At 43.5% G+C, this 18,847-nt stretch overlaps 1 protein-coding gene across 3 annotated transcripts in view; it reads right to left on the reverse strand.

The window, feature by feature from the left end:
• LOC138761496 (paxillin-like) overlaps window positions 1–14,300 on the reverse strand; it is a 184,202-nt gene extending 169,902 nt beyond the window's left edge. For 2 of the 3 annotated variants that reach the window (XM_069933720.1, XM_069933718.1), the window contains exon 1: window positions 14,160–14,300. In XM_069933720.1, coding sequence (XP_069789821.1) covers window positions 14,160–14,172 — 13 coding nt within the window. In that variant the 5' untranslated portion in view covers window positions 14,173–14,300. Of the gene's footprint in view, window positions 1–13,680; window positions 13,993–14,159 lie in introns of those variants that run through there. The other variant, XM_069933721.1, reaches the window with a different exon arrangement.
• Between the last annotated feature and the right edge of the window lie 4,547 nt (window positions 14,301–18,847).

The raw sequence follows: 18,847 nt of genomic DNA on the forward strand, positions 1-18,847 counted from the left end.
ATCTTTGATTATCTGATGGAACTGCTGATCAAAAAGCGATTAGAAGGGCAAGTATTCACTATTGCTTCAAAAAGGTTCTCCAATTGATCATAAAAAGATACATAACTGCTGGACAAGAAGGTATGTAAATCAAATGAACCAGTGGCCATTTGGTCTTGTATGTATATCAAGTATCAACATTGATTATTTAGTCTATTATTTTACTTAAAAATTAAAAAGTTTCCAAAATCTTCACTTTAAATCCACCAAAACTAAATACATATTTTGGGAAGGCAATGAGCACTCTCTTAATGCCAGAACATAAACATCTTAGCCCTTGGTGTAAAATTAAGAGAACTATGAACAGCAACAGGAGACAGCTTTTAAAGATTTAATAAGGACAGTTTTGTCAGGGGAAGAGAGATTTATGACCTAATAGCTATGTGGCACTCTGGTTTATAAATAACTCTGGTCATAGAATTCCTGGATGCACAGACAATTCTAAACAGCAAGCATAGCACAGAGCAATCTGATAACAAGGAACAGTCAGCCTCTTCACCATAATCGTAGCTGTTCTCAGCAAGCGGAAAGTATCCAATTTGAACTCTTTCATTCAACGCAGAGCTTAATTAGCAGTGCCACTCTACATTAAACACAAGTTGCTTAAAATTACAAGCTCCTCTGAAGCAACCTTGTGCACTTGACTATACCAAATAGTATAAAAGAAATTGACACAAGTAACTTACTTTTTCTTAAAATTCAAGTTAACAACAGAAGGGTCTTGATAGCCAAAACGAATAAGGGGCTTTTTTTAGTACAACTACCATTAATGTATGGAAAAAGGGTTTCCTCTGTTTGTATGCTTAGGAATTTATGTATGATTAAATACTGGAAGGATTCTGTCACCAACTGTAGAGCCTTGTTTGGTAGGCGGTCTAATAACAATCTGTGGTGCAGTTCACTGAGAATTTCAAGATTGAAATGACAATAAGTCTACTGTGAGGTTTTTTTTTAAATGGAAGATTTAATTCCTAGGCAGGACCGGTTTGTGTACCATTCTAGATCTGTAGATTGTAATTACATCTTAACGTGACGTGTACATTACATTAAAGTTTTCCTTCATGTGACAACATTAATAGCTTAAAAGAAATAAGGTATTGCTTTGATCCATTCATACTTGTTCTTCAGTGTATCCTTGTTTAAAAATTATAAGAAATCCATATTTCCAAACATGAATTAGCCGGCTTCAATTTTGATTATGTAGCCAAAGAAATTAATAAAAGAACCTCAGTTTGCTAAAAAGCCACTGGCTTTGGAAGCTCTTGTTTGACCAAGTTTATTGTCAAAATACAGTTGAATGCAGTGTGAAAGTTGGTTATGTGAACAGTTCAGCTAGACATCCCATACATAACAGAGCAAATATAACACTTACAGACAAAGATAGCAGGTAGTACAAGTACAGATCAAAGGCAATGTAATTTTATGAGTGTGAGGCTCATTCAGGAGTCCGATAATGATGGAAAAGAAAGTCCTTTCTTTTGATGTGTGGTCACAGGCTTGTGAATCTTCCTGAAAGAGAGAGTAGCTGGGTGGCATGAGTCATTTCACGTTAGCGGCTTTTCCATGGCAGCAGGAAGTTTAAATAGAGTGGACAGATGGGAGGCTTGTGTGATGATCTGAGCCACCTTCACATCTCTCTGCACCATTCTGTGGTCTTGGCCAGAGCAGTTCCTGTGCCATTAAGGGACACAGGTGATGTGCCAAATTTCTCAGAATTTTGAAGACGACATGCTAGTGAGCTTTCTTGGCCATTACATTGACATAGCTTTGTTCAAGTGGCCTGTGCTGGTCTACCTATCTGTCTACTATCTCCACACCTCTTCTGGAAGTCTATGACCAGCTCCTTATTCCTGCTGACACAGAGAGAAGTTGTTGAAATGGCACAAAGCTACCAGTCCCTCTATTTCCCTTCTGCATTCTGACTCGTTGTTGTTAGAAATATGACGGTGGTGTCATCCACAAATTTATAGATTGATTTGAAGCTGTGTTCTTCCCCCACGCATACAGTGGTAGGGCAATGAGTATGCAACATTGCAGGGTTTGGATTAGGAAACCAGTAGAGAGTACTAAAATATTATAAATTGCTAAATATATAAAAACATTATAAATAAATCTCAATCACTCACTTTAACAGGTGAAAAAATGAGTTTCAAAATCAAAATTTTAAATGTCCATAACTGAAAATTAAAATCTAATCCAATATTCATCCAGTTTAAAGAGATTAATCATCTTTGGGTTGGAACAGACTGCTGATGCACAACTCAGAGAACAAAATTAAACACAAGCCATTACAATCGGAATTTTTCTGGACATGCACCACTTCAGGTTTACTGGCAGAGAAAATAAATTAATAGCACAAATTTATCAGATTGGCCTCTTGCTCAATGCCAATCCTCGGCTCTGGAATCAGCATCCACTCCACTTCTAGATGCCAATATCAGCACCAAAGCACAAGCACATAGGGGAACTTTCTTTTGATAGAATGCTTTGCCCTTTAAAAATCTAAACATTTATTTTCATTTTTTTTTTACTTTATCAATAAAGAAGCAGGTGCCGCAAGAAACCAGGATTAGACAGTACCAAGGCATACCATCTGAGTCAGAGACCAAAAAATACACTCAAGTATAAATACAGTGCAGTGCAAAACAGTGCAAGTTCATCCTAATTAGGAGACACATTTAAATCTATATTCAGAGTAATCTTGTCCTAATTCGAGGCCACGATGTTACAGCTAAATACAGATCTCCTACAAGGCGCAGGAATCCTGTCTGCACAATATACTACACAAATAAAATGAAAGATTTATTGCCACCTATAATACTGTTGGAAATGAAAATAATATTCATATAGCTATATACAAAACTTTCTAAAGGACATACTCATCAAAATATCTATTTGCATTTGTAACACAAGAATAACCCACAATGCAAACATACAGAGCTTTAATTTTATGCTCTCAAATGATAAAATAACCACCTTCCTCATAGGTCAACTTGCAAAGGAATTAATTTTCCTTTTCACCAATAAATCTCCATGGCGGCAATAATAGAATCCAGTTTCATTCATTTTGTTCAACAACCATGAGTTTTAAAATGCACGTACTGGCTATCGATTGATCCCATCTCTTTATCCAGTGTACTGGTCAGTGGCATAACACTGGTAAATCTTGATGTAAATGGTGATCATTTTTCAAGTAATCATCTCTCTTAACAAGTTTTTGTTATTATTTCTGGTTTTAGATTTAACTGCACTTTAAAAGACAAACTCTTGACTGTCATTTAAACCAAAATACCGATTTTACCACAGACCAAAAACAACCCTGGAGCAGAATTAAAAGTAAAAGCTGAAAATTTCAAGCAGTACAACCAACATATTTACTTGGTGGGAAATGTATCTGTAAAATGGAATTGTGTGGGATTTGGGCATATAATTTGAGGAATACAAGTAGGTTTACATCGCTGTCTTACCAATAATCTCAGTGGTTGACGTCTGAAACACCAAATGTTTCATAAAAGGCTTTTGAATTTGTTTTGTCCCTGTTATTCAAGAGCTCTATTATTTTAAATGTTGAACTTTGAAGATGCAATACATTGCATAAAGAGGATGAGGAAGAGTTGCCTAACACTCATCCATTTGATCATGCAGCCTGGGTTCAATCCGGACCTCTGGTGCTATTTCTGTAGAATTTGCAGTGGGGGTTCTCCCAGGTGCTCCCACTGTCATTAAAAAAAAGTAAGTTGGTACATTAGCCCTCGAGTAGATGCCTGATAGGAGAATTTGGGAAGAAAATTGGTATCTGAGAGAAAATAAATAACATGCATCTCATGCAGTTCCTTGATTTGAGCTCCAGTCTTGTTATGCCTTCCATTTAATAGTATTGGATGTAATGGGCTCACAAAGATGCAATCAACACAGTGGTAACACAAGGACTGTGCAACACATTCAGCCTGCTTTGTTGTACAGAGTACACAAGGACTGTGCAACACCTTTACAGCACCAGCGATTGGGACCAGGGTTCAAATCCCATGCTGCCTCTAAGGAGTTTATACCTTCTCCCCGTGTCTGCGTGGGTTTTCCCCAGGGACTCCGGTTTCCTCCCACCCTTCAAAATGTACCAGGGGTGTAAGTTGATTGGGTGTAAATTGGGCGGCACGGACTCATGGTCCAAAATGGCCTGTTAGCATGCTGGATGCCTAAATTTAAAATTTAAAGTTGTGTTTTCCAATATTGGAAGCCAATGTCCTTTCATTTTAGTATCCTGAGAATGACATTTATTTGCATGTTTAATTCCATATCCAGTATCTTGATAATGGCAATCCATGAAGAATCAGATTACTGAACACCATACCAAGGCCAAGCCAAACACCAATAAAATCATTGCAACTTCCCGCAAGTTTCTGGAGAAAGCTTTTAATGGTGGCAATGTAGTGGGTAGATGTAGCCTGTTGAAATGGCAGTGCAGCACTTCATCAGACCAGGGTGTTGGAGATTTTTTTCAAGTAAGAATAGCATTTGTGTGGAGGTCATTTATACACCTGTCTCAATACTCCCTCCTCACTCACCTGCCCCTTCCACCCTTACTCTATATACTGGCAACCTTCTCTCAGTCCTATTGCAGGGTCTTGACCTGAGACACTAACTATCCCTTTGCTTGCACAGATGTTTTACTACTGAGTTCTTCCAGCAGTTTTTTTTGCTCCAAGGTGTACAAATAAGGATGTCTGCCCTCATTCTGGGAAAGTAGAACAGTTGAAAAAAAATAGAAAATTATCCCACTAGTATTGTTAGGACACGAAAAATGGGTAATGGACTAAAATATCAAAAGCCTTCAGCTGCTCAGTAAGAGTTTTGATAAAAGATGCTATTGAGGGATGAGGAAGTAGGTCATTCAATAGAATCTTTTCCCAATACTGCATTCATTTTGACATTGAGGACTCTTTCTCAGATTTCAATCAATCCATAGTATTATAATTTATATATATATATAAGTTTATTTCACTGAAAGATCAACCATTACTGCCATTTCAGAGTGTGGAACAACCCAGAATGAGATGTCAAACAAAAGTTGGAAGAAAAATCTGAATTATAACCAAAACATGGATGAACAATACGAATGGACCGGTTTTCATACTTGCTAACAGATAAAGGGAATTCTACACAAGGACAAGGAATCAAAGACAAAAGTGAAAAAAGGGGTAACAAATACAGTTTCAACGTTCCAAATTTAAAGGTGAATGAAAGAATAAACAAGAAATCAGCAAATTCTTGGTGCAAAAAAAACTGCTGGAAGAACTCAGTAGTAAAACAACATCTGTGCAGGAAAAGGGATAGTCAGTAGCCCCTTTTAAACCGCAGCACCTGGGCAGCCCTCCTGGGACCAAGGTGCTGGAAGCACCTTTTAATTTCCAGGGGGATCGACCCATTACATCACCAACCCAGAAATTTAAGGGGGATCCTGCCCCTGCAATGATGCGTCACATACTGCTGGATGTTCGGATGCTAACTGCCCAGTGATGCACACAATCATGCACTGACGTCACCGGAATAAGCATTTTCATTTTCAAATCACCAGTGGACACGACCTAGGTAAGTTTAACTGGGTTCCCTGACTATCTCTGAGGTAGGTCATGGACCTGGTTGATTCCGACATGGTTGACCAGGTGAGACACTTTTTAACTGCTGCATAACTGGGGCACTAACCAGGCAAATTGCCCAGTTAATCCCATTTTATATGGTAGATTGAAAGGGCCTAGTGAAGTGCAGAGGGAAAGTTACCAGTATATAGAGGAAGGGTGGAGGATGGTCAAATGGAGCAGGTGGGTGAGGAGCGAGTGCTGAGCAGAGGTTTGTTGGAAACAAATGTACAAATAAGGATGTCTGCTCTCAAACCTTGTACAAGTTTATTGTACAATGTACAGATGCACCAAAATTCTTTCTTGCTGCAGCCCCATAGGCACACAAGGTATACCAACAACAATACAAACTAAATGACCACAATATGCCCTGAGACAGGAACAGAGATAATAAATATGAAGGAATATTCACTATTGGAGTTAATGCAAAAAAAGTGATACTATTTATTTAGACATTCAGCACTGAAACAGGCCAATTTGGGCCCTACAGGTTTGTGCTGCCCAATTTACACCCCATTTACCTACATTCTGGTACGCTTTGAAGGGTGGGAGGAAACCAGAACCCCAGGAGAAAACCCACGCAAACATGGGGAGAACATCAAAATTCCTTACAGACAGCACGAGATTCAAACCCAGGTCCTAACCTGATTGCTAACACTGTAAAGACCTGCACTAACCGCTACGCCAACTGTGCGATACTTCAATATTGCAAAGAAATCTTTTGGTGGCCACAGAATAGTATAGTTAGGATTAGGATTGTACAGCGAGGTTTAAGAGGTCAGTACAGTTAGCATCAAAGTTAGTGCAATGCTATTACACTGTCAGTGACCTGGGTTCAAATCCCCCACACTGTCTGTAAGGAGTTTATATCATCTCCTTTTTTTCACCTGGTTTCCTCCAGGTGCTCCGGTTTCCTCCCATGTTCCAAAGATATATGGGGTTAAAATGTTAATTTGTCACATGGGTGTATTTGGGAGGTGCTGGCTTGTAGGCTAGAAGGCCCTGTTACCCTGCTGTCTCTCTAAATTAAAGCTGTTTGTGGAAAAAAACTGTTCTTGAGCAGTTGGACATCAGGCTTCATACCTTCCATCTGAAGAGTGAGAAGTGGTGATGAGAATCTATCATGATGTTGGCTGCCTTCTTGAGGCAGCATCTTACATCGATGTCTTGATGGACAGAAGATAAATTGATAATCCCCATGAATCAAGTAACCACAAATATTTGAAAGAGAAGCTACCACCCTTTGGACTGAAACAAGAAAATCTTCAGAATTGATTGTAGTTAATTCACAAATTGCGAGAGAAACTCAGCAGGTCTCGCAGTGTCCACAGGAGGCAAATATATATAACCAACGTTTCAGGCCTGAGCCCTTCATCAAGAACAAAAAAGGCAGACGTCTAAATAAAAAGGTAGGCAGAGGAGGAAGGGAAGGGCCAGGGTAGGAGCAGATGCCCACAGCCAAGAGGCCATAAGTGGACATGGATAGGAGGGTAGGAGAGAAAAGGTGAGAATTGATAGGAGAGCTCTGTGAATGCAAGGCTGGAGGAAAGAGACGGGGGGGGGGGGGAAAGAGAGAGAGGAAAAGAGATACATGGATAAGAAAAGGGAGAGTTGGCAGGGCTTCACGGAAATCAGGAAGTCAATATTAATGCCACCTGGTTGGAGGGTGCCTGGATGGAATACAAGGTGTTGTTCCTCCAATTTGCTGGTGATCTCAGTTTGGCAGTATGAGACCATGTACAGATATGTTGGCATGGGAATAGAGCAGGGAATTGAAATGGGTTACCTCTGGGAGATTCCTAGTATTGCAGGCAGTGCATGAGACTGTGAGACATGGACAGACGCCTCCTCCTTTACCACCAATTAGGATTCCAAACAGTCCTTCCAAGTGAAGCAACACTTTACTTGTGAATCTGCAGGGGTCATCTACTACAACCGGGGCTCCCCATGTGGTCTCCTCTATGTCAGACAGACGAGACGCAGATTTTGAGTTGCTTTGTTGAGCACCTCGGTTCTGTCTGCTGCAATAGTGGGGATCTCCCAGTGGCCACTCATTTCACTGACCCACCCATTCCCAACCAGACAACTTTAACATCAATTTTCATCAGCCGCACCCCCTCAACCCCCATCTCTCCCTTTCCCTCAGCTCTCTCTCTCTCTCCCCCCATCTCCATTCCTCTTGCTCTGCAGTCAGAGCTACTCCATCCTCCAGCTTTTCTCTCCTGCCCATGTCAACCTACAGCCTCTTGGCCTGTGCTCCTCCCCCTGCCCTGTCTTCCCTCCTCCCCTCAGCTGCCTGTTTGATTTTTTTTCTCTTGACGAAGGGCTCAGGGCCAAAATGTTGGTTATAGATCTTTGCCTCCTTTGACTGCGATTGGACCTGCTGAGTTTTCCATCATTTTTATGTATTATCTCCACCCTTCAATTTTCAATTTAATCTGGGTTGTTTTATTCTGTTGTGCTCTTAAAATCATTTTCAACTATATTTACTTCTGTTTCCATCTTGACTTTGTGGGGAAGTCCCCTTGCATTGTTGTACAAACATTCCTTCTCCACCATCACACCACATACGAAGTTCAACTCTGTCAAATCAATAAAAAAAACTCATGCCCATGAATCAAAATGCTACCTGCAAATATTCCCCAAGGAGAAATGTGGCATCCAAACTACAATTTGAGAGTGGTTACTAAGTGCACTGGCAAGGAAATGTGCTTTTTTTAAAAAGAGTGGAAAGGGCTGTCACTGCAAATATTCCTGCTATAAACAGATCATTCCTCAGACTGAGGTAACAGAATAGATTGGTGAGAGAATATCTCCATGCACATTCCTCTCTGCAGTACTGGCTCACTCATTCAGCCTGCGTTGTTGTACAGAGTACACAAGTGAATAATAACTGCAAGAACATTCATCAAGAGCTTGATATATTCTAATGCACTGTTATCCAATTCTCCCTCACATAAATGATCCAGCCTTCGCTATTCTTGCACTGGATTGAGGTATTTTACATCATGAATCCTAAAGCAACAGGTAGAAGGGTAGCTGCCTCTCTTTTGTTCGTTCTCTTATGCATATTTAATTTTAATTTAGAGAAACGGTTCAATAACAGGTCCTTCTGGCCCACGAGACTGTGCTGCCCAAATATAACCATGTGACCAATTAACCTTGTATCTTTGGAACACTGGAAGAAACCGAGGCACCGAAGGAAACCCACACAGGCACAGGGAGAACGTAGACTCCGTACACAAATTGGAAGGGGCTACTGTAAGTCTTTGGAATTTCTTAAAGCAATTTGTTTCATTGGAACTTAGAAAGATTAATTTATGCTTTTTATTGAAGTAGGTCCTGCTACACATCCCCCTTTTTACTTGCTTTTCTATCTCTCTAGTGAGATTAATTTTGATCCTGAAACTCTCTTCCTATATTGTGGCTGCCACCTAATCTAGTGTTCTGGGTTAGTTTTCACATTGAATATGCAGACTTGTACATATTTACAGTGCCAACAATTCATGATATTCTAGGGCGAATGTTTCCAGCTCAGTCTGATCACACATTAAGGTCCAGCATAGTTCGGGACAGGATTGTGGGCAAGATATTGGGTTGTGGTTAGAACTAAAGCTCCAGTATTGTCCACATCTGGAGTTGAAAATTATGTGAATGACAGGAAGCAAGCTTCAATTAGACTGTGGATTGCTTGAACACTTGGAAAAAAAAGTCACAAACTTTGTATGTCAAATGGCATATCTTATTCTCTATTGTACCATAACTAATCTTTTCACTATCCTACTCATGTGACAGCATTATTCATCTCTCTCTGTATCACAGGATCGTACAGCAGAGGCGGCCATTGAAAATAGACACCGGACAGCCTTCTGGGGAAGAGAATGCCAAAGAATCAGATTCCTCTGAATGAAGAAATTTCTCCTCACTTCATCTTAAATGGCTGAGCATTTATGCTGAGATTGTGAAACTAGAAATCCTGGCTTTGAGAGTTCAAAACAAGATTTCCTTACATTCTTTAAAAATCTGGAGAACAAAGGCTTGGTCGATTTAATGTCTCATGCAACAGACCCATCCATCCTTGGAACCAGTCAAGTGAATTTTCATGCCCTCCTTTTATGGAAAGTACATTCTCTTTTAGGCATGGAAATCGAAGTATGCACAATAGTCAAAGTGTGGTATCACCAAAGCCCTATACAACTATAGAATGACACCTTTAATACAAGACGAGTTGAGTAGTGAGGTAAAGACCACCAAACTATTTGCCTTACGATTTTAACATCACCATTACTCAATTTCTTATCATTTAAAAAAACCTCTTCTGTTTTGTGCAGGGAAGTGGACAATTTCACATTTTTTTGCTCCATCTACTTTCTGTCAAAACACCAATTCTCATTCTACGTCAGTATGTTACTCACCCCCTGTGCTCCACCCTGATTAATCCTATTATATTTCTCTTCCCCTCCTCCCCCACCCCAAAGAAAGTGTTCTCTTTTACCATCCTTAATTATGGATTCCATCATTTTTCCCAGTACTTGTGTTAGGCTAACCATTCTGCGATTTTGTTTTCTGTTTCTCCCCTATTTTAAATAGTGGGGTCACCATTCTCCAAACCACAAGAACAAATCCAGAATCTAAAGAAGCCTTTTTTTAAGGCATACCTTGCTGTAACAATTACACTCAATTGACCTACAACTCAGTACATTTTGAGCGGTGGGAGGAAATCAGAGCACCCGAGGAAAACCCACGCATCATGGGGAGAACATACAAACTCCTTACAGACAGCAAGGGATTCGAACCCCAGTCCTGATCACTGGCCCTGTAACGGTGTTGCACCAGCTGCAAGGCCAGCCAGTTTGGAAAATTATAACTGGAATTTTCACCATCTCTCATAACCAATTCTTTCAAACTCTGGGATGTAGATCATTAGCTTCTCGGGATTTATCAGCCTTTAGTCTCATTTATTTTAATTCAGTTTATTAATTTCTTCTGGTTTGCCTTGAGTATTTCAGGCAAGTTTTTGTGCATCTTTCTCTAAAGACAGACACTGTCACCAAAACAGATCATCCCATTAAAAAAACTGAGCAACAACTGGGCATAACTGTTTCTTTTTATTGCTGGAGTAATCAAATACCAAGGTGTGACATAGGCTGCAAAGCATTTAATGCCCTAAGGCACCTAAAATATACAACTATATAAAGACACTTCATACAAAAGGTACAGATTTTGTATTTTGTACTCTTCAAAAGTTGTTTTTCCCATGAGTGGTGAACCAAATTTAAACACGATTGGTAAGGTTCACATCAAAACTTGCATCACTGCAGAGAGACTTGGATAGATGAGGAGAACAGGTAAAGAGGAGGCAGATGAAATACAATGTTGGGAAGTGCAAGGATGTACACTTAGGTAGAAAGTCACAAAAAAAGGTAATGGTTCCATTATTGTCACGTAATACTACATTTAGAACATCCATGAAATTCTTTAACTTTTGTCTACCATAAGGCAGTCAGAGAGTCACCTCTTTGCCCAGCACCCCTCACAGCACTTGGTGTTCTTTGGCAGTCTCCCCTCCATGTACTGACCAGTCCTAAGCCTGCTTAGTTTCCAAAGTCAGACAAACTCAGGCTATTAGGGCAGACTATTACTTGGAATTAGGAGAAAATTCCGAAGTGCAAAGAGATTTGGGAGTCCTCGTGCAGGATACCCTAAAGGTTAACCTCCAAGTTGAGTCAGTAGTGAAGGTGAATGCAGTGTTGCCATTCATTTCTAGAGGAACAGCTTCCAAAAGCAGGGATGTAATGCTGAGACTCTTATAAAGCATTGTGTGAAGTTTTTGGGCTTCTTATTTAAGTAAAGATGTGCTGGTGTTGAAGAGGGTTCAGAGATTTACTATAATGATACCAGGAATGAAAGGGTTAGCATATGAGGAGTGTTTGTTGGCTCTTGGAGTACAGAAATTATGTGGGGGACCTCAGAGGTGCGTTAAATGCTGAAAGGCCTGGAATAGAGTCAATGTTTCCCATAGTAAGGACAAGAGGGCACAACTTCTGATTTAAAAGCGTGTCAATTTAAAACAGAGATGTGGAAAAATGCCTTTAGTCAGAGGGTTGCGAGTCTGTGGAACTTGTTGCCACAGGCAATTATGGAAGCAAGGTCGTTGGATGTATTTAAGGCAGAGATTGACAGGTATTTGATTAGTTAGGACATTGTGGGTTACAGGGAGAAAGCAGGGGACTGGGGCTGAGTGGGAGAATGGCAGAGCAGACTCTATGAGGCTACTTCTGCTCCTATATCTTGTGCAGTTCCAAATGAGATTGGGTCAGATAAAGGAACTTAAAACCAGATGATATTTGTGATCTGACTATTTACTGCTTTTAGTGAGGAAATTATGAAGCCAATTAGGCAGAGAGAGCATTTCTATTTGCACAAATCCACAAATGAAACAAAAACATTTAACAAATTTTCACTGACTTAATCCCTATGGTAGATGGGCAAGGAAACATAAAATTAACAATTTTCTAAACTCTTAAAGGCCAGTTCATGATCTCTTTCAGTGTATTGTGGAGCTCACCAACTGACAGGCAGATCATTATCAGTGAAGATTCATTCACCTGTATTCATTCATTCAGTTGTAACTAAGGATTGTCACTACTTTCTGGTCATAGGAACAGATCAACAAGTTATCAAATTGAGCATGACATGCCACTGATATGTTGCAGAATCTCAAAAGGTTATGGGACAGGAGGCTATTCAGCCCATCACACCAATGCTACCACTCTGCATGAGCAAAACAATTTGTTGAACTCCACTTTTTTCCAAAACTCTTCTAGTCTGACCACCCTTGTTGCTTTCAAACCAGTACTCCTTTAATCCCAATGATTTATCTCTCCTCCACTACTACTTCAGCCTTGCATTTAGTAAGGGATTGCTTAAGGAGAGATGTGAGTGGGAAGGGAAGGTTCCTGAAAGTAACCTTGTTACTGAAATATTTTGCTTGAGAAAAATTGTCATTGGCCCATTTTCTTTGAAGTTATGAAACCGTGCACATAACGAGTCAATTAGGGGCGATTAAAACAGTGATTTTCAAACTTTTTCTTTCCACCCACATCAAGTAATCCCTTACTAATCACAGAGCACCCGATGGCAAAGGGAATACTTAAAGTGGGGCATGAGTGGAAAGAAAAAATGTTGAGAACCACTGACTACTCATTTGATAACTTCTGCTTCTTTTACCAATTACCGTTATTCTACCTCAGCTGGCTGTTCCTCCAGTAGGAAGTTTGTCATCCGTTTTGTCATATTCCCTCAACCTCCTGTTTTGTGCGCAACAACCCCCCCCACCCCAACAATTTCCTCTCTTCAAAGTCTGTCAAGTCGAGAAACATCCCCATATTTCGTGGACTCTCAAGATTACCGGAACTTTCAAACTCCCTTGGAGTCTGCTTTAGAGGTCTTCTTGCACATACAAAAGCTACCTTTCGCTTTTCTCCTTCTGGCTACATTTTAATCTACAGTGATCTGCTCTGATTTTTGAAACATCTCCTTCCTGAGGGCGAAAAGAACGAGTGGGATGGAACAGCAAGAGACCCGATGCCTGGAGACACACAAGTATTTGCGAACACAGATTCCCCCCCCCCCCCCCAACCCCCCAAAAAACAAGTGCTGGCTTGCAACGTGGAGAGAGATACACATTAAGGAAGTCAGTGGAAATGCAGACACCAAAGGGATGTGCCCACGCCTTTTTAAAATAAATGAGATGATGGAAAAACTACACCAGCGGCTATGAACACTGGTTATCTATATTTTTTTAAAGTTAGACGGTTGCTTCATTGCTCCTGACACGAGTTCCCACACTGAAGGGGCCAGTGAGCCCACCAAGTGTCACAGTGTTAATCGGCTCGATCCCCCGGGGACCCCCGCGATCGGCTCGACCCACCCCACCCCCGGGGACTCCCCCCCCCACCCCATCCTTGGGATCCCCCCCACCAGGTGGTCAACGTGGTCCACTCACCCGATGAGGGAGGGAATGAGCCGCCCAGCCCCTCGCAGTCACAGCCGAGCCCGCCGCAAGGTTGACCGGGGACGTTGTCCCCCTCCTCCCGTCGCCAGCCCCCGGACGGGCCGAGAAAGTTTGTTGCCCACACCCCGGCTCCCCTTGGGTGGGGGGCGGGGGGGTCCAACAGATCCTCTGGGCTCCGGGCTACCAAACTTTTAGCGTCGAACTTGCAGCGGTTGGTGGGCGAACGGGACGGAGGGGGGGGGCCGAACTCGGGGACACGGCCTGGCAGCCACCGGGGAAGCCGAGCCGCCCTCCGCGGCCTTGCCGGCCCGCCCACCCACCGACCGACCGACCGACCGACCTGCGGTCGGAGCTCCCCCTTTCCGCCCGCGTCCCAACTCAGCACCACCCCCTCCCCCCCCTTCAGGTTGGTCACCCCCTTCCCAACACCACACTTCTCCACTCCCCCTTCCCTCGCCGGCGTCGCTTACCGAGGTCGTCCATGATCGGCGGCCGAGGCCAGCGCGGACGCTCCGTCAGGCGGCGGCGGCCCCGCAGCTCGTGCTGGCGCGTGGATGAGAAGGGGAGGGGGAGTGTGGGACTCCCGGCCGCGCGCGCGGGCACTGAGAGGGAAGGGGGGCGGGCGGCGCGTGCTCGCAACGGGGGGCGGGGTGGGGGTGGAGAGAGAAAGAGCGCCCCCGCCAGGCGGGGGAGGGAAGCGGCTGCTGGTGTTTTTTCCGCCTGCATTCCCCCGTGCTACACTGCACTGCCTCACCGCGTGGTCGCTGCCAGCCGAGGACGGAGGGGTTGAATGGCCTTCATTGCCTCCGAGAGGAACCACATTCATCGTGAAGACCAATTCACCTTGGACATCGTGTCGTTCCCTGAACAGGGGGCTTCACACTCACCAATTCACCTTGGGCATCACGTCCTTCAATAAACAGGGGGCTTTACGCACACTAATTGGCACCTAGTAATAAAGCGATATTGCACGCTGGCCTATCGAGCCATTATTCGCGCTACAGACCCACCATGCATCACCAGAATCAGCTCCAACGGTACCATCAGTGACACAACAGTAGTTGGCCTCATCAGCATCAATGATGAGTCGCACTAGCGAGAAAAGGTGGAAAATCTTTGAAATCATTCGCGAGTGATGACCTGAGTTCAACATGGACAAGACGAAGGAGATGATCGTGGACTTCAGGAGGACCAGGAATGACCACCCTCCACTGCACATCAACAACTCTGTAGTAGAGACAGTGGCGTGCATTAAGTTCCTTGGAGATCACTTAACTAGTGACCTATCTTAGACACTCAACATCTCCTCACGTCAGGAAAGCCCAACATTGACTACACTTCCTGAGCAGACTGAGGCAGGTAAGGTTGCCGGCCAATCATCATGTCAACCTTCGAAAGGAGCTCTATTGAGTGTGTCTTGGCGAGATGCATCACAGTGTGGTATGGATGCTGCAGAGAAATTGATTGGAGTCAGTCCACCCTGCACATAGCACCTTTCAACTGCTCCTGCCGGGGAAGAGATACACGAGTATCAGGCTGAGGAGCAGCTTCTTCCCACAGGCAGTGAGAACGCTGAAGGACCAAAGGATCTGCTCACACTAACCATCCAGGACTCTCACATTTACAAAACAATAATTTTTTATTTGTATAGATGAAATCTTCCTCTTGTATATATATATTATTTGTCTGTATGTGTTATGTCTGATTGCAAGTCTACATGTTTTGTTTCGTTGGGTTGTACTTGTACAATCAGATGACAATAAACTTGACTTGACTTGACATTCATCTGTTTTTATTCTCCCTACAAACTTTTAAATTCCTCCCATATTTCATCACTCACCGATACAAAGGGACTATTTACGGTGGCAAACTAATCGTAACCTACCAACCTGCACATCTTTTCGATGTGGAAGGAAACTCACACAGCCAGAGAAAACCCAGACATGGAGAGAACATGCACCTTCCACGTTCGTTAGCTGAAGCACCCTGCCACACAGATTCATCATTCACATATCATGTTCACCTTACACCAGTGGTTCTCAACCTTTTCCTTTCCTTAATTGCTCTGTAATCAATAAGTGATTGCTTAAGGTGGGATGTGAGTGGAAAGAAAAAGTTTGAAAACCACTGTTTGAATCATCCCTAATTGACTCGTTATGTTCACGGTTTCATAACTCCAAAGGAAATGGGCCAATGAGAATTTTTCTCAAGCAAAATATTTCAGTGACAATTGGGTCAAGAGCAGTGATTCTCAACCTTCCTTCCCACTCACATCCCACCTTAAGCAATTCTTTACTAATCACAGAGCACTGATGGCAGAGGGATGATTTAAAGTGGGATGTGAGTGAAAGAAAAAGTTTGAGAACCACTGTCTTATACAAAGGACTTCACATCCATAGCTTACTATACATATCACAGGCACTATTGGTGATGCTTGTCCATGTACCAGATGTATTGCATCAACCATCCACCTGGGGAGAGGGGAGTGGGTGAGGGAAGGGTGGAGAGGTGCCAGGGTGGGGTGGGAGTAATGTGGTGTGATGGGTGGGGATTGGTGGGGGTGGGCGTGGGTGGAGGGGAATCACCATGGACATTCAACTTGTAGATCAGACTAGGGACACAACTTTGTTGATTGACCAGGTGTTTAACATCTGCCATTTAGCCAGGACATCATGCACACCAGATCCTCCATTCTGGGAAGTTTGGGGATTTACTAGTGATGAGGGCATCACACATCTATATTAAGAGGATCTTAAACACCCTTTATGGCAGGCATCTCTTCTAACCTTCATCAACAATATCACTTCAAGGATAAAATAACTGACTGGCCCAGGGCTTCACCCCTGCTACTTGGCATTGTTCGTTCACTATTCACCAATATCCATTATTCAACATACATGATATTCAACATTGCCATGGGCATCACATCCACAACTCAATGAGGGTAGTGCATCAACTTTTCACCATATAGCTCAAAATTCTCCAAAATTTACATGATTCACTTGTCACACCTCTCTTTCCACCTTGCTGTACTACTCTCATCAGTAGAATAACCACGCTGTAAGATAAGCATCTACTCGTACTAAACCACAATGTTATACCGGGACAGGCTCTTCTTTGGCTTGGCTTCGCGGACGAAGATTTATGGAGGGGGTAAAAAGTCCACGTCAGCTGCAGACTCGTTTGTGGCTGACAAGTCCGATGCGGGACAGGCAGACACGATTGCAGCGGTTGCAGGGGAAAATTGGTTGGTTGGGGATGGGTGTTGGGTTTTTCCTCCTTTGCCTTTTGTCAGTGAGGTAGGCTCTGCGGTCTTCTTCAAAGGAGGTTGCTGCCCGCCAAACTGTGAGGCGCCAAGATGCACGGTTTGAGGCGATATCAGCCCACTGGCGGTGGTCAATGTGGCAGGCACCAAGAGATTTCTTTAGGCAGTCCTTGTACCTTTTCTTTGGTGCACCTCTGTCACGGTGGCCAGTGGAGAGCTCGCCATATAACACGATCTTGGGAAGGCGATGGTCCTCCATTCTGGAGACGTGACCCATCCAGCGCAGCTGGATCTTCAGCAGCGTGGACTCGATGCTGTCGACCTCTGCCATCTCGAGTACTTCGACGTTAGGGATGTAAGCGCTCCAATGGATGTTGAGGATGGAGCGGAGACAACGCTGGTGGAAGCGTTCTAGGAGCCGTAGGTGGTGCCGGTAGAGGACCCATGATTCGGAGCCGAACAGGAGTGTGGGTATGACAACGGCTCTGTATACGCTTATCTTTGTGAGGTTTTTCAGTTGGTTGTTTTTCCAGACTCTTTTGTGTAGTCTTCCAAAGGCGCTATTTGCCTTGGCGAGTCTGTTGTCTATCTCATTGTCGATCCTTGCATCTGACGAAATGGTGCAGCCGAGATAGGTAAACTGGTTGACCGTTTTGAGTTTTGTGTGCCCGATGGAGATGTGGGGGGGCTGGTAATCATGGTGGGGAGCTGGCTGATGGAGGACCTCAGTTTTCTTCAGGCTGACTTCCAGGCCAAACATTTTGGCAGTTTCCGCAAAGCAGGACGTCAAGCGCTGAAGAGCTGGCTCTGAATGGGCAACTAAAGCGGCATCGTCTGCAAAGAGTAGTTCACGGACAAGTTTCTCTTGTGTCTTGGTGTGAGCTTGCAGGCGCCTCAGATTGAAGAGACTGCCATCCGTGCGGTACCGGATGTAAACAGCGTCTTCATTGTTGGGGTCTTTCATGGCTTGGTTCAGCATCATGCTGAAGAAGATTGAAAAGAGGGTTGGTGCCAGAACACAGCCTTGCTTCACGCCATTGTTAATGGAGAAGGGTTCAGAGAGCTCATTGCTGTATCTGACCCGACCTTGTTGGTTTTCGTGCAGTTGGATAATCATGTTGAGGAACTTTGGGGGACATCCGATGCGCTCTAGTATTTGCCAAAGCCCTTTCCTGCTCACGGTGTCGAAGGCTTTGGTGAGGTCAACAAAGGTGATGTAGAGTCCTTTGTTTTGTTCTCTGCACTTTTCTTGGAGCTGTCTGAGGGCAAAGACCATGTCAGTGGTTCCTCTGTTTGCGCGAAAGCCGCACTGTGATTCTGGGAGAATATTCTCGGCGACACTAGGTATTATTCTATTTAGTAGAATCCTAGCGAAGATTTTGCCTGCAATGAAGAGCAACGTGATTCCCCTGTACTTTGAGCAGTCTGATTTCTCGCCTTTGTTTTTGTACAGGGTGATGATGGTGGCATCACGAAGATCCTGAGGCAGTTTACCTTGGTCCCAACAAAGCTTGAAAAACTCATGCAGTTTGGCATGCAGAGTTTTGCCACCAGCCTTCCAGACTTCTGGGGGGATTCCATCCATACCTGCTGCTTTGCCACTTTTCAGTTGTTCGATTGCCTTATATGTCTCATCCAGGGTGGGAACCTCATCCAGCTCTAGCCTTAGGGGCTGTTGAGGGAGCTGGAGCAGGGCGGAATCTTGGACTGAGCGGTTGGCACTGAAAAGAGATTGGAAGTGTTCTGACCATCGGTTGAGGATGGTCAAGCTAGCATGCTGGAACATCAGAACCATGCTAGACAAGGCTGACAGCCACCGACCTGAACGTCGGTCTGCCCTCATTGCACATGAACTCCTCAGACTTGACATCGACATAGCCGCTCTCAGTGAAG

Source organism: Narcine bancroftii, chromosome 4 (assembly GCF_036971445.1).
Source record: "Narcine bancroftii isolate sNarBan1 chromosome 4, sNarBan1.hap1, whole genome shotgun sequence".
NCBI lineage: Eukaryota > Metazoa > Chordata > Chondrichthyes > Torpediniformes > Narcinidae > Narcine > Narcine bancroftii.